This window comes from Myotis lucifugus, unplaced genomic scaffold (genome assembly GCF_000147115.1).
Source record: "Myotis lucifugus unplaced genomic scaffold, Myoluc2.0 scaffold_195, whole genome shotgun sequence".
NCBI classification, from domain to species: Eukaryota; Metazoa; Chordata; class Mammalia; order Chiroptera; family Vespertilionidae; genus Myotis; species Myotis lucifugus.
The window spans coordinates 1,214,962-1,230,713 of record NW_005871243.1 but is presented as its reverse complement, the minus strand read 5'-3'; the positions used below and the strand labels follow the sequence as shown (position 1 = coordinate 1,230,713).

The window sequence follows — 15,752 nt, the reverse complement described above, 5'->3', positions numbered from 1 at the left end:
CAAGCAGAAAGGACCTTTAAACATGGTGAAGACCCCTGGGCCATCATTCCATGCCTATATTCCCCACTCCTTGCTACACTACAACTTTTCCAACCCCTTATTGGCTATAAAAAATTAATGGCATTCATTGTTTATAAATGCCTCTGTTGATCTTTCCTATTTCGGTTCTTGACTACTAGTGGAAAAACTCTCCCTACTTCCCCCGCCCCTCACCCGCACTGAACTTTAAAAATAGTAACAGGAGTTGGGTTGGCTCAGAGCTTTGAGTTTGGAGTCCATAGCCTTGCCCCCCTGGGCCATCAGTTCACGCTGTAATATCATGGCCACCAGGCTTTCCTTCTGTCTTGTGTGTTTGGCTTAACATTCTGAGAGGAGACATCCTCCAGGATGATCACTTTCTCATGACCATCTGCGAAACAGCTGGCCTGGACACCCCTGACCCCGGTACTAATAATGTCTGCTGTCTGCCTCCTCTTCTCGGAGGTCTGCGGTTTTCACAGTCTCATTTGCTTTCTTCACAACTCTTCTTCCAGCCGAGGGCTCGAGAATTTATATTTATCCTCAGGTCTCCCAAGAATGGATTGGCCAATCGATGTGCTCCCCTCTCCCCCTTTCCCGCCAAAGTGCTTTTCTAGGAATTTGGCATAGTACTCGTATCAACCTTTCATGCATACAGATAGCTTTAGTAATAGTGAACAGTTTTAAGTTTTGTAGTTCACAAAGAACACTCATTTATGTCACTTAATTTGTCAGGGATTCCATGAATAAGGTGTTTCCAATGCCATTGGAAAGACACTGAGTTGAGAGAAGGTACATTAGTTGTCCAAGGTCAGTTGAGCTACTAAGTGCAGAACCAGAATGCAAATACCCACCGGTGACCCCTGCACCATCTGCCCCTCTCCTGGCTCCCTCTTGCAGGTCTGCATTGTGAGTTTATTTGTAACAATCCACTTACTTAGAGATGCTCACCAGTGCTATTGATGATGACTGTCAAGAGGAGCGAACAAAGTTTCACCTTGTGCAAATCAGGTGGGACAAAGTGCTTATTTCTTCACCTTTGTCAGCTCTCAGAGGTTATAGAATAAGCACCAAGCAATTCTTTAGGCAAGGAGGCAGTACAAGCATTCCTGACAAAATCAGCCATTCAATGTCTGTTTGCTTTCAGAAGAGGTTTGGCAGCATTTGTAGAGATGGATAGAAAGAACATCATTTAGGAAGTTCTTGAAACAGCTCATGTGAGATGTGTTGAAGACTGGACTGGGGCAGGAGCGGAGAGGAAGAGAGGAGGGGCCTGACTATAGAGAAAGCACAGAAGTAGAATAGACAGTTTGTTCATGGTTGGGCTTTCTGGAGAGAGGGAGAAGGGAGGAGTCCAAGATGGCCTTGAGGTTCTGGCCAGGTAGCTGAGAGCACGCAGGTACCATCTGCCCCAGCAGAAGAGGACCTCAATGAAGTGGCAGATTGTATGGGGGAAGAAGGTGCGTTGTTCCACTGTGGACACATTTAAGTATTTCGGCATCGACAAGGAATCTGGGCAGCAAAGTTCTGGCTGTTGAAGTGAGAGGCTAGACCTTGGGAGAGAGAGCAGGTCAGCAGCAGGGCAGGAAGACAGGGAGAAGCCTGTCTTGTTACTAACTGAGCACTACTGCTTTGGGGTACCGTCTCAATCTTTATTTCACCTCTAGCAGATATTTTTTATTTCTCTTTTTAAAATCAGAAAACAAATCTCTTTTTCAAACAGGGATACCAGGCAGATCTCATGCAAAGTGATATAGCCCTTCTGGGTGAGAGTCAGGCTGGCTCATGGTCCCTCCTCACTTCTAATGATATGTGACTCTTGTTACTTCTCTTTATGGCATTAGGAACAGAGTGAAGATGGTACTTGGGTCTTAGGCTGAAGTGGTTGTGAATTCTTTGAAACATGATCCTGCTATGTCAAGGGAAACACATTTCCTGTGTGATGAAGGTGAGAGTGTGTGTGTATGGTGTGTATATCTATACACACGTGTAAGTATGTGTACAATGCACTTGTTTGTTGCCATGTTGTTGGGGTGGGGAGTGCAGCAGAGCTATAGGCTTTGGGTTTTCTTTCCAGATAAGCTTAGCATGTGGAAAAATAATCTATGTTTTGTTTTTCTGCTTGTGCAACCAGGCAGTGTTGATAAGCTACAAAGAAATGCCTTCATTATTGGATTTAACCATGTATTTCTATTGCCTCATCCTTTTTCTTTAATGGCTGGGTCACAATGTACAGATGTCTCCCATAGACACACACAGGGGATGTCCCATTCTGTCATTTTATGATGTGGTATCCGCTGTGGCTGCACAACCAAAGTGACCATTCCAAAGTAGGTCAGTGGAGCATTCCCCGCTATGGCAGCTGAATGGAAGTGCAGGGTACACATTTTCCAACAGCTCTTTATCTCCCTGTGTCTATAACGGGAGGTGGCCTTTTCCTACAGATGCCTCACTTCCACCATGGTACTGCTCATGGGTCTAGAGGCAGGTGGCCAATGTACACTTGTCTGTCATGCTTGTCTGAACCCCAAGCAGGAAGGCATGAATCAGCAATAGCACAGTCATGAAAAGGTTTGCAGCTTCAAGTTCAGGAAACTCTCCAAGTGTATCCAGGATTCACAGCAGTGTCTATGTTCTGTCTCCAAGCTCCATCTTGAGTCATTTCTCCTCCCTTCTTTCTACCTGGGCACCATTTTTATTTCTTGGTGGATGGGACAAGGAGAAAATAAATGTAGTACAGTAGGTTGGAAGAACATGGAAATATACATATACATATATATATATATTTGTATGTGTATATGTATACATATATATTTGTATGTGTATATGTATACATATATGCAGTATATATTTGCTGTGATGTTACTAAATAGCATGTAGCTGGTGATCTATAGGAAATGACTAAAATTTAACAAAAGACCACCTTAAATTGTCATCTCCACTCTGGTCAGTTATATACACAGTGAAAATACTTTCCTGTATTGTCATTTCTTTCTGCTATGGTATGGTCTTAAAAGTCTCCTAAAGCCCTAACCAGTTTGGCTCAGTGGATAGAGTGTCGGCCTGCAGACTATGGGATCCTGGGTTCGATTCCGGTCAGGGGCATGTACCTTGGTTGCGGGCACATCCCCAATAGGGTGTGGGCAGGAGGCAGCTGATCGATGTTTCTCTCTCATCGATGTTTCTAACTCTTTATCCCTCTCCCTTTCTCTCTGTAAAAAAAATCAATAAAATATATTTTTTAAAAAAGGCTCCTAAAATACAAATACACTATTTTTCTGAAAGATCACCTCTATGTCATGATTCAGCACTTGCAAACATCATGATCTATAATTTAAGAGGGACAATCTCTTTTCATTGGCTGGCATTTTAAAAATTATTTTTCCCAAGTTTGACCATTTAAGCCTTCACTCAATTACTGGTAAAATAAACAGTTCACAGGAATGAAGTTCTGCATTTTCTTTCTTGCATTGATAAGATAGCAGCAGCATCTGGCAACTTGGGAAATTTTTATTTTCTGAAAAGTTGCACACATATAAAGATTCTCTTTTCACCACTTGATCCCTTTCTAATTGTTTTTCTTTTTTTTAAAAAAAATATTTTTATTGATTTCAAAGAGGAAGGGAGAGGGAGCGCGAGATAGAAACATCAATGATGAGAGAGAATCATTGATCAGCTGCCTCCTACACGCTCCCCAATGGGGATTAAGCCTTCGCAACCTGGCATGTGCCCTGACCTGGAATCGAACTATGATCTCCTGGTTCACAGGTTGATGCTCAACCACTGAGCCACACTGGCTTGGCACTAATTACTATTTTAAAGTGCCCACTAGTTGCCAGGTGTGTGCTCTACTAGCTGCTGTGGGAATAGGCACATAAATCAAACCTGGTCATGTCTTCAAGGAGCTTACTCAAATCTAGTCTGTTTGGAAAATGACAAGCAAATTCAGAGAAAATAAGTGGTCAGGCAAGACCTGGTGGGAGAATTTTAATCGGGTCTTGATTGATTTGAGACTGGAATAGATGAGGAGACAGAGAAGGAAGGAGAGGCATTCCAGATGTTCCAGAAGCAAAATGCCAGGGCACAGAAAATGGGCCCAGGAAACACTATTAGGACCTTCCACAGGGAAGACGTCTGAGGGAGAGTGATGAGCAATACGGTATCAAGGGTAGTCCTCTCCACCTCCCTTGTCCTGTCTTCTCTTTTGGTGGCAGGTCACGGGTTTTTACATTTTCAAAGTGATGACCTGCAGGTCCCATGGATGCCCCAGAGCATAACGCTGGTCCCCAACAGGTGTCACTTCCATTTCTGTGTGAGACTCTAAGAGACCTCCTTCCTTAAGGCCAGCCCATATCCATTTCTGCTCCATCTTTGCTGGATGGACTGCGGTTTACTTCCTCATCTAGGTAATTTTCAGTGAGAGGTTTCTTAAAATAAATAGTACTTGGCAGCAGACATACAATTTCAGGAAACTAATAGAAGATGCTAGCTTAAAAGTATTTTGTGTCCCTTTAGCTGAACGGTGCTGGGTACAATGTTTCTTGAGAACACTGGGCCTGAACTGAAGTCTTAATAAGTCTTTAATGAATCTGCTTTTGCAGGCATCAGAAAGGCTCTCTGCATTGGTCACAGTGCAGAGATACACGCCAAATAGTGTTCAGTAGCAGTCAAGATGAATTAGGGAAGAGTAGATGTTAGGAGAAAGAACTCTTCTGTTATAATCCATTTGCTCCACCACCGAGAAAACTTGGTAGTTTTTAGGACAGGAGGACTTTGAAATGCTAGTGTGCTATGAATAGCCAAGGGGAGTATAGTGTACAGCGTTTTCTAAACATATATTTTACCATGAAAATCTCCTCTCCCCAAACCTACAGTGTCTATTTCATTTTTAATCCTCACAGGAGGATATTTTTCCATTGTTTTTTTAGAGAGAGTGGAAGAGAGAGGGAAATACAGAGAGAAACATTGATGTGAGAGAAACATATCGATTGGTTTCCTCCTGCCTGCCCCTACTGGGGATGGAGCCCAAAACCGGGGCATGTGCCATGACCTGGAATTGAATTTCAACCTCCTGGTTCATAGGTTGACGCTCAACCACTGAACCACACCAGCCAGGTGACATTTGTTTTTTAATATTCCCCTTGATTTCTGTTTGGCCTTTCCTGCCAAGAGACAACTTAATTGATAGTGAACCCAGCTTTGTCTTTTTAGACGTGTGTGTGTGTGTGTGTGTGTGTGTGTGTGTGTTTTCCAGTCAAGTTTGGTTGATCTGGCTTTTTCTGAGCAATTGGATGAGGTCAGAATAGGTCAGGAAACAACTAAACTAATGGTCAAAGAAGAGCAGAAAGGTCTTGGACTCAGCATGATGTAATATTTCCTAATGTTATATTATTTATAACTAGAGGCCCGGTGCACGAAATTCATGCATGGGTAGGGTCCCTAGCCCTGGCCAGTGATCAGGGCCGATCAGGGCCTTCCAGCTGCCGGCTGGGGCCTTTCTTCGTTTCACACTGCCCCCTGATGGTCAGCGCGCATCATAGTGAGCGATTGAATTCCCGGTCTCCTGGTCGAACTCCTGAGGGGACACTTTGCATATTAGCCTTTTATATAGATAGAAGATTGTAACACAGTGTTATAGGTACAATAATGCCAAGGGTCCATCTGCATTTTAAATTCATTCCTAGAGGAGGATGCTTTTATATTGCATCTTGTAGAATTAATATGTTTACAGAGGTTGTGATGCTCTTGGTACCTTGTCCACATCTTATTTATCATGCTGATGCTGTGAATGATGGCTGCTAATGGCTCACGGGTGCCCTTTTTCCAGAGAATTGTTCTCAGCCAAATGGGTCCTCCTTGCCTGGGATGTCATATTCCCCACTGCCTCTTGGGGGCAGCCATGGCCAATGACTGAGTGACAGGAATATACAAAGGCCAGCCCTTTGTCTCAAGGTGGTATCACCAGGTGAGAGGATCTGTGTTCCAGAGCTCCCCATGGGTGGGACCAGTCTGAAGCCAATTCCAGCTGAGACCACATTCTCACTCCTTCCCCTGACCCTCCTGCTTCTCTGACTCCTCCTGAGGGCACTCTCCACAACCATGTTCACAAGAACCTCTATCTCAGGCCCTGCTTTAGGGACTTTTACCGAAGACAAAGACATTATTATTACTCCCCCTCCCCCATGGTTGCTACCGAACAGATTGAAAGTGAATGATTCATAGACTCTGCATTGAATGTATAAGGAAACTTGAAGTTTCAGGCAATGAAATCCAGCCATTTTGCGAAATATTTGTATAGCAAACATGAATTCATTTAATATGCTGTGTCTTGTAATTGAATGCCAACTAAAAACATTTAGTTAATTTAAAAACATTTTTTATCTATTTGTAAATGGAAGAATGGAGTTCCTTGGAAAAACTTCCTTAATGTATGGAGTAGTGCATGTTGACTTATTCAAGTCTTGAAACTTCAAAAAGATGCAGATTACCACAAGGAAATCCAAAACTCTCTTGAAATGAGTCTTTGTAGATAGTTAATTCAATGTAAAGACAGAGGGTCATAGATGGAATATGTTAAGTTGATGCACAATAAAGATGAGACCCCACCCTCAACTCCCCTTGCCAAGGGCTAAGGATGACAAGAGTGGATGTGCTTGGTGGAGGGAGTATGTTTATCTAACCAAGTACAAGAGGATTCTCTAGTCCCGTGGTTGGCAAACCACGGCTCGCGAGCCACATGCAGCTCTTTGGCCCCTTGAGTGTGGGTCTTCCACAAAATACCACGTGCGGGCGTGTACGTACAGTGCGATTGAAACTTCGTGGCCCATGCGCAGAAGTCAGTATTTTGTGGAAGAGCCACACTCAAGGGGCCAAAGAGCCGCGTGTGGCTCGCGAGCCACGGTTTGCCAAGCTGCAGTTTGCTGAACACTGTCCTAGTCTAAGATTGCGTATTGAATCCTGTTGACTCAAAGACTGGGACATCCAGCATTGGGGTAGACAGACACACCTGACTGTCTATTTCTCTGGCGTCTCTAAGAAAGCTTGGGTTGGTCACCTTTGGCTTGTATAGGAGACACGAATTTCCGGAAAGGCATAGTCTAAGGAAGATCAGAAAGGGTAGCAGTCTCCTAGAGGCTGCTTAACCCAAGTGGCATGGGAGCCAGATCAGTAGGGAAAGAACAGTCTCAGGTGTCAAGTCCAAGGGCAAGGGCAAAGCTGAAAATAGGGAATGAGTTACAGAGTGAAGGAGCTAAGGAAATTATAATCAGATGGGCAGGGACTGAGGCTGGGGTCCAGGTGTACTTTTATTGGTCACTTTCTTGTGGCAAAAACATAGCCTTTCCAGCTCTCAGGCACAGGCAGCAGGCGAAGCCCAATGTGAGGCTTTGTCAACCCAACTCTGCGTGTCCATTCCAACTTAGAAATCCTAGACAGCGAGAACGCCAGATTCCTTTTATTTTTAAACAAATATCCATCAGCTGGAAACTGCTAAGAGGAGATTTGATTGTTCTTGGCCATCATTATATAACCCTTGGTTCTCCTTGAAAGGAAACAGTATCTGCTTTAATATATTTTCTGAAATGCCATTCTAAGAGGGTAACAGCAGGTGGTCTTTCCCTTGAATTTAGAATATAAAGATGACCTGTGGCTTGAAAAAGCAAACCTTCCAGTGATATATGTAGAGAAAGGAGACTAGATTTGAGGAGCAAAGAGAAAAGGGGCAGAGCAACCATGCTCTGTTATCACGGATGACAAAGGCAGGCATGGTTTCAGGAAGTTAAAACACTCAGCAGCCTCTCCTTCACCTCACTCCTCTTCCTCTCCTCACCTCCTTCCTCTTGCCTTTTCTCTCTCCCTGTTCCCTCCTGCCTCTATAATCCCTTTTCTTCTTTCCTAGAAGGAGCCTACTATTTGGTTTACTTTCTCATCTTTGAAAGGAACAGCATGCCTTGCTGACTGTATTTTTTCTCTCTTTCTTTCTTAAGGAAAAAAGGCAGCTGCAATGTACATTTAATTCTGATAAGAGAAAAGTATAGTGCAATTCTCTTCAGCACAGAGTCTTTTTGTGTGTGATTTTTTTTTCAAAATAAAGTCTCAGAATTGTTGCTGTGCTTGAGGTGTACCTAGAATCCTCTTTAGGGTAATGACGGTGGCATTCCTCAGAGGTGAATTCATTTCCCTTACTCATTTTAAAAACACGTCCTCTGTTTGTCTTTTCACACTGGTCACAATGAGATTTAAAATAGAGACTCACCATCACCTACTTACGGGTTTTGAATAGCACTGCCTTGAAAAGGCCTGGTGGAAATTTGTGTGGAAATTGAAAGTGATGCGTCAGACACAGAAGCTAAGGAGGCAGACACAAATACGAAGTTGGAGGCCAAATTGCCTAAGTATTCTGAGCTTGGAACATGGCGAGACACCTTCCCCGCCATGCTCGCAGTCAGATGCCAGGCCTCACTTCCAGGTGGAAGAGTGAAATGGCTGGGTGGTATGGATCCAAGACTTAGCAGAATCTACCAAACAAAATAGTTTAATAATCCAGAGGCCTTCCTCAGCACTGTGATAGGTTGAATGATTGACCCCATTCTTCACGCGTCCCTCTACCTGTGCCCTTTGGCAGGTGGCTTTAAAGTCCCTGATATCAAGGCAGAGTGAGTGACTTCTCCATCCCTTGACATGAACTTGGCCCCCATTCTCCTAGAGGAATGCCAGTAGAAGGGACATGTCACCTCCAATCCAAAGCCTTAAGGAGAGCTTTGTATGCTTCCACTTGTCCTTGCCATGAGAAGAACATGATATGGTTACCCCACTGGTCCAAGGAAAGAGTGAGAAAAAAGAAATAGAGAGAAGGCAAAATAACTGAGCTGAGTCTGGATCAGCTAAACCCCAAATGATCTGAAGATGCCTGAGTGAGAGTAAAAGTAAGCTACATTAATTGCAAGAGTATTTTTTAACCAGCATTACTGTGGAAATCCTCGACTGACACAGCACTGATCCTGATTGTGGCCTGTTTGAAGGGAGCACATGAATAGTGATGAGAAAATGAGAATATGAGTAGATAATGGTTTTCAATGAGGATAGCCCTGTGTGGACAGTCACAAGAGGGGCTGACATTGCTCTCATTCTGAATATTATACTACTTAATTGGGTCTTGGTCAAGGGTGAAGGTAGTTGCAGAATCCTGCCTTCCTGACCATACTGGAAACCACACGTTCGAGTTCAATGATGACAGCTATTGGCTTCTTTGGGAAGCAACAAACATGCCATGTTTCATTTGAAAGAATATCAGATATTTAAGTAAAAAAAGACCTTTGAGATGATCTATGCCTGACAGAAGTTAAATCACATGCTACTTACAAGGCAAGCCATTCAATGACAGGTCAAGTGCATCAGTTAAAAGGTTAGATTCTCGCTCAGCCAGCGTGGCTCAGTGGTTGAGCGTCAACCTATGAACCAGGAGGTCACGGTTCGATTTCCTGTCGGTGCATATGTGCAGGTTGTGGGAGGCAGCTGATCAATGATTCTCTCTCCTCATTGATGTTTCTATCTCTCTCTCCCTCTCCCTTCCCCTCTGAAATCATTAAAAATATCTTTAGAAAAAGGTTTGATTCTCACTGACATTTACCTTTTAACTTTACCCCTTGTTCCCAACCCTTTCCTCTAAAGCCACATAAAATGGGCCTCTTGACTTTTCCAATGCAGTATTTTAAAACACAGCTGTACATCTTACATCTTTTCCACACCAAACTCCCAGGGTTTCCCCACAATTTTATGTTGACGTACCTGGAGGAAGTGGCAGGGGAAAGACTTACCCACGATCATGTGGTTGCAGACGTCACAGAAAGTGGGCTTCTTGAAGATGTGCTCCTGAAAGGGCATGGGCTTGCAGCCAGCCTGTGGGCGTGGACGTCAGCTCTGGGCGGGAGGGGCTGAGCTGGGCTGACCTCAGCCAGCATGTCCCCTGGCAGCTTCACGTCGCTGTTGGTTCGCTGGAAGAAGTTGTCAGCACTTTTGCTCCGTAGACTCTTGGTCTTGAAAGAAAGTGATCGTTTTAGTTTCTGGAGCTGCAATGCAATGACAGAACAGACGCTCTTATGATCGATCGTGCAGACTCATGCGGGGGGAGGCGGCTGCTCCATGCACTGCACTGTTCCCACCGACACCCTCAGCCCCTGGAGGCTCATAGAGGTCCCTGTGTGGGTGGGCTGATGTCAGTGCCAGAGGGAACTCGGCAGCCAGACTACAGAAGGAGGTTCCTTGTTGCCTTAGCTTCTGCCACTGCTCCTCCTCCCTGCCTCCTTGCGGTCCCTCCAACGTGCTGTCAAAATATCCCATGACATTGGATTTTGATACTACTTGCCTTTAGAATTTGAATTGCCTTTAGAATTTGAATTACAGTACAAACTCTTGGGCTCAAAGGCTGGGTCTGTAATGCCGGGGCCTCTGCTGGCCTTTCTCAGGGTCACTTAGCTACTGTTTGTCTCTTTACACAGCAAAGCAGGCGAGGCCACGGTCAAACCCAGAATCAATCTGGCTTAACCATCCAGAGAACACAAACCAGTAACTCTCAGGCCTGCTTGGGTCTGAAGCACATGGATAAGTAACGTGTGTGTGTGTGTGTGTGTGTGTGTGTGTGTGTGTGTGTAGGACAGAATGTGGAATTATCTATTTTACATTCTCTGCTCTTTCCCTTGCCCTTCTGCTCAGTTTTGACCATTTGGCAAACTAGACTATTTCTTCTTTGCCTCTGGGACTCGTGAAAAAGCTTGGAAAAGTTCTGACTTCCAAAAGTCTGGGGTTGGTCCAGTCCGAACCTCCAATCCAGTCCTCACATCGGAGCTAGAAGGATCTTTTGGAAACAGAGATGTGAGCATGTGTTTAAAATTCTTTACAAAGTTTCATTTCTTCTTAAATGTAAAGAAAAGCTCATTGTCATGGGCTCCAGTGACTGGCACATTCTGGATCCCAAAGTCCACCACGGTCCACCTTGCTCTGTCCAGCCCAGCCACAGTGGCCTTTAAAAAGTCTCTGGTATTTACTATGCATTTTTATCACATACAGTTTTCCCTCTGCTCAGATAAAAGAAATGAACCACCTACATGCAACAGGTCACTTTGCCTTTAAGATAGTTCACATAAGGTGGTTGATCTGGCTCTGCATCAAACCCCCAACTTTCTCTAAGAAGATCAGAAAGATGTGATGACTTTAGTGCTGGGCAGTTGACTTCAAAAACACCACAATTCTCTCCCTTTCCCTTACCCATTCCCCTTTGCAATGTGACTGTATAGCTCCTCCCAGCAAAGGGGGAGCATGTTTCCCCACCTCTTGAATCTTGTTGGTTTGGGGAATTTGATCAGTGGAAAGTGGCAGAAGCGACTTTAAACCAGTTCCAAGCCCAGACCTCGAGGTGCCTTGTATGCTTTGGCCATCCCTTTTGGAACTGTGCCAAACTGCCATATGAACAAACCCAATTCAGCCTGAAGGGTGATATGAGACACATGGTCCAGTCACTTTCCGTCACTCAAGTGAGATCCCAGGGGCAGAGCCACCTGCTTCCCTGCAAGGACTAAAGGAGTCTAAACGAGACCAGAACTGTCCAGCTGAGTCCCGCTCAAATGGTCAACTCACAGAACCATCAACTACAGAGATGGCTACTCTTTTAAACCATTAAGTTGGGTGTCTATTGTGTGCACACGACACCATGCTGTTCTGCTCACTTTCCTAGTATGTGGTGGGAATGTACTTTGTTGCTCATTTGAAGTTGACTGTGGCCATTTGAGGCCAACTTTGCACTTGAAGTTCAGAGGGGAGGCCCTACAGGGTCCTCTAGAGAAGCCCCACTGGGCATCACCAGCCAGAAAGGCCTAGCCAGAGAAGCAGCAACATTATTCATAGAAAGGTCAGAAACAGTGGGCCAGCCAACACTTCCCTTTTGTCTTGTTCCCTCTGCCCTACAGTCCAAACCCACCAGAGCAGGGGTCCTCAAACTACGGCCCACGGGCCACATGCAAATACAAATATTGTATTTGTTCCCGTTTTGTTTTTTTACTTCAAAATAAGATATGTGCAGTGTGCATAGGAATTTGTTCATAGTTTTTTTTTTAAACTATAGTCCGGCCCTCCAGCGGTCTGAGGGACAGTGAACTGGCCCCCTGTTTAAAAAGTTTGAGGACCCCTGCACCAGAGGAATTGGGGCTGTTGAGGAAGCAGGAAGAAGGAGGTGCTCCTGAGTTGACCTATGAATCAGGACCCATGACTGGTTCAATTCCCACTTAGGGCACATGCCTGGTTGTGGGCTCGATTCCCAGTGTGGGGCATGCAGGAGGCAGCCTATCAATGATTCTGTCTTATCAATGATGTTTCTATCTCTTTCTCTCTCCCTTCCTCTCTGAAATCAATAAAAAATTTTATGCATATAAAAAAACTTGTCCAAGGTCACACAGCGTAGGTGAGTAAACACCAAGGTTCAAAATTAAATCTGCCTTCCTCTAACCCCCATGCTGGTGAGTTGGCAGAGATAGATGTAGGGATGGAGAGAGCTACCCCTCTCTCCCAGGGGGATGGAAGTACTGGTGGTCAGTGAGGGTGGGAAGGGATGCAGAGTGGGAAAGAAAATCTGCGATTTGGAAGCTACTTCCTTTATTTTATATATTTGTTAAAAAGAATAAAGGGGCACTCCTTGTTGATCAAAGTGAAGCATCAGGCATCACTGTCTGGTTTCTGCTGCCAATACAGGGAAGGCGATGGGTGACACCTACAAGTGCGCAGTCTGGCCTCCCTTCTGTGCTCACGTGCTTCTTTTCTCCCTTCAAACCCATCCATCACCTGCTGTTCTTTGTTCTCCGAAGTTTAGCATGATGCCAAGAAACCTGTAGCGTTATCCTTGCTCTGAGAGATGTAGCTGGAAATTGTCAGACCTTCAGAGCCTGCCTGCTTCAAAAGCTGGAGAATCGGCCTTGGAAGCCAATGTGACATTTCTTATTCAAGTGGACAGCTTAAGAGAAATGCCCACAAGTTAAACAAAGTCTGAGCAGCGAGCTCAAAGGCACATGCTTTCTTCAATTACCCCTACAAGAGCAGAGGCCAGATGGGAACATACAAAACGCAGAAATAGAAGCAAACTCTGATAATAGCAGATGTCACAAGATGATTAGCTTCTATACACCACTGCCACCTCCCATCCATTCTGTTTATAATAATAATGGTAAAAGGAACAGATAGTCTGGAGTCCTTTACCATGTGCTAGAAATTGCTCTAAATACCTTACTCCCTGCAATCACCCCAGGAAACCTATGACTAGAGAATCATTCATTCCTTTATTAAAATAGTTCATTTAATGAATGGGCTACTACTATGGCTCAGACATAGTCCTTGGCTTTGGGGATATAGCAGTAAAATAAGCAAATTCCTTCTCCTTAAGATTTTAATGTCTAGTGGGTAGAGATAGAAAATAAATAATCAAAGATATATAATAATATGGGTAGGGGTAACAGCCAGAGCTAGGCTTTAGAAAGTGACAAGCAGGGCTTCTGGGACAGGTGACATTGGAGCAGAGACATGAAAGAAGTGAAGGTATGAGCTACTTTGGAGAAGAGCATTCTGGGTAGTGGGAAGACCCAGGGCAAAAGCCCCTACAAGAGAGCAAGGTGGGGTGCTTGAGGAACTCTAAGAGGGCAGTGTGTCTGGAACAGAGTAATGAGGGAGAGAAAGCACAGAGAGGTCAAGGGCGGGCTTCATGCTGGAATTTGCAGGTCATGCCAATGGCTTTGGAACTCATCCTAAGGGTGATGGCTTTGAGCAGGGAAGTGACAGGTCCTGACCCTTATTTCAAAAGGGTTACTCTGGCTACCGTGTGGAAAATAGACTATAGGAGGGCGTGGTGGAAGTAGGGAGACCAGACTCTTGCAATTATCCTGGTGAGAGGTAATTTTGGCTTAGCCTAATATAGTAAGATATGGTTGAATTTGGGGCACAATTTGAAGGTAGAACCAATTGGATTATTGAGGGACTGGATGAAAGTATGAGGAAATGAGAAGAGTCAATAATGATTTCAAGAATTTGGACTTGAGTAACTAGGGTAAATGGGGGCCACTTCCTGAAAGAGGGGACACTGGAGAAGAAGCCAGTGGTGTAGGGAGCGGGGTGGGGATCAGAGTAGAGTTTTGGGTAAGTTTGAGATGCTTGCTTCGAATCCAAGTGTTGCTGCCAAGTAGGCAGTTAAATACATGACTCTGGGATTCAGAGAACAGGTCCAAGCTGCAGTAACACACATGGGAATCACGAGCAAATAGATGGCATTTGAAGACATGAGACTAGATGAGATCACTGCAGAGTGAGTGCGGACACTGAAGAGAAGTGATCTGAGGACAGAGACCTGGACGTCAAGAAGATTAAGAACAAACAGTTAGATGTCAAGAAGATTAAGGACAAACTGAGAAATCTGAGGAGGGGCTAGTGAGGAAGGAGGACAAAAGAGAGGGATGTTTTAGAATCTATGAGAAGAAAATGATTCAAGAAAGAGAGAATGACTGGCAGCTTCCAATGGAGCTTGGATCCCAAGTCATCGGAGGTGGAGGGGTTGGCCGTCGCATTTCGCAAAAGGAATGTCTTTGGGAGATCTTGATAGTACCCTAAACAGGAACTTAACCTATTCGGTGAAGTGGTGGGATGAAAACCTAACTGACCCGATTTTAAGAAAGAATGGTTGGAGGGGAAGTGTGTGTGGGGAAAGCATGGGCAGTTTTGCTATAAAGGGGATGAGTAAAAAGAGGCGGTCATGGAGAGGTTTTCTGGTTTGCACTGTTTAAACATGGAAGATTATTTTAGCATGTTCTTAAGGACTCAGGAGAGAAGTGATGACCTTGAGTAGACTAGAGGTGATGAAGTGCAGCGCCTGGGAGGAAAAGTTGACTTCAATCGGAATGAGGCAGTTTGTCCATCAGGAGAGAGATGCATAAGGAGACAGTTGGAGCTGGATGGATCTTCTCTTTTGATTGTCTCTGTTTTTATCAATGAAATGGAAACAAGTCTGCCTGAAGCCAATTCCAGCATGACAGCAGGGCCCAATCTGAGAATGGCTGATGGCATTTCCCCAAACCTGAATAGGATACATTAAATTGATTGTTTGCTGCCAGACAGCTCAGGGCATCTTAATCTACATGTTATTGCCTCCTACTGGCCAAATACCTGAACTAATTCCCCCAAATCTGACAATGGACTCTATACTAAACCCTGACCCTTTGAAGTGTATATCTCTGCCTCACCTCAGGACAAATTATGTTAATAAAAAGCATGGGGTCCTGAGATGAGGAGATCTTAGTTTCCTTTAAACTAGGCTCCTCTGACCCCCAAATGCCTTTCAAAATTATATTTCGTCTCTGGACTCCTATTTAATCTACGCACAGCCTTCTCCAGATTTCCTGAACCCTTCTAGATGCTGGAACAAGAACCCCAGTACAAGTCTATCTCCCGAGTGAGCAGAAAGGGGAAGTAGACGGAGGAGATGTTGGAAGTTGGAAGAGCTATTTCAGAGAGTAGAGAGCACAGACTAGAGCCATGCCCAGTAGAAGGATGGGAGGGTGGCACAGAGGGTCCATTTCAGGTTATCTCCTCATTTTACAGAGTCAAATGGCTAGTAAGTTGCAGAATGAAGATCCACATACGGGTCTCTCTAACTCCAAAGCCCCTTAAGCCCAAACAGACTTTCAGGAGAAGGTTTTCCACCCTGACCT

General features: G+C 44.6%; 1 protein-coding gene across 1 annotated transcript in view; it reads right to left on the bottom strand.

Moving 5' to 3' along the window:
• Positions 1-15,752, bottom strand: part of STAC (SH3 and cysteine rich domain) — a 97,057-nt gene that overhangs the window by 51,698 nt on the left and 29,607 nt on the right. The window contains 2 exon segments of the mRNA XM_006097093.3: positions 9,834-9,921; positions 9,924-10,085. Of these exon segments, the coding sequence (XP_006097155.1) occupies positions 9,834-9,921; positions 9,924-10,085 (250 nt within the window).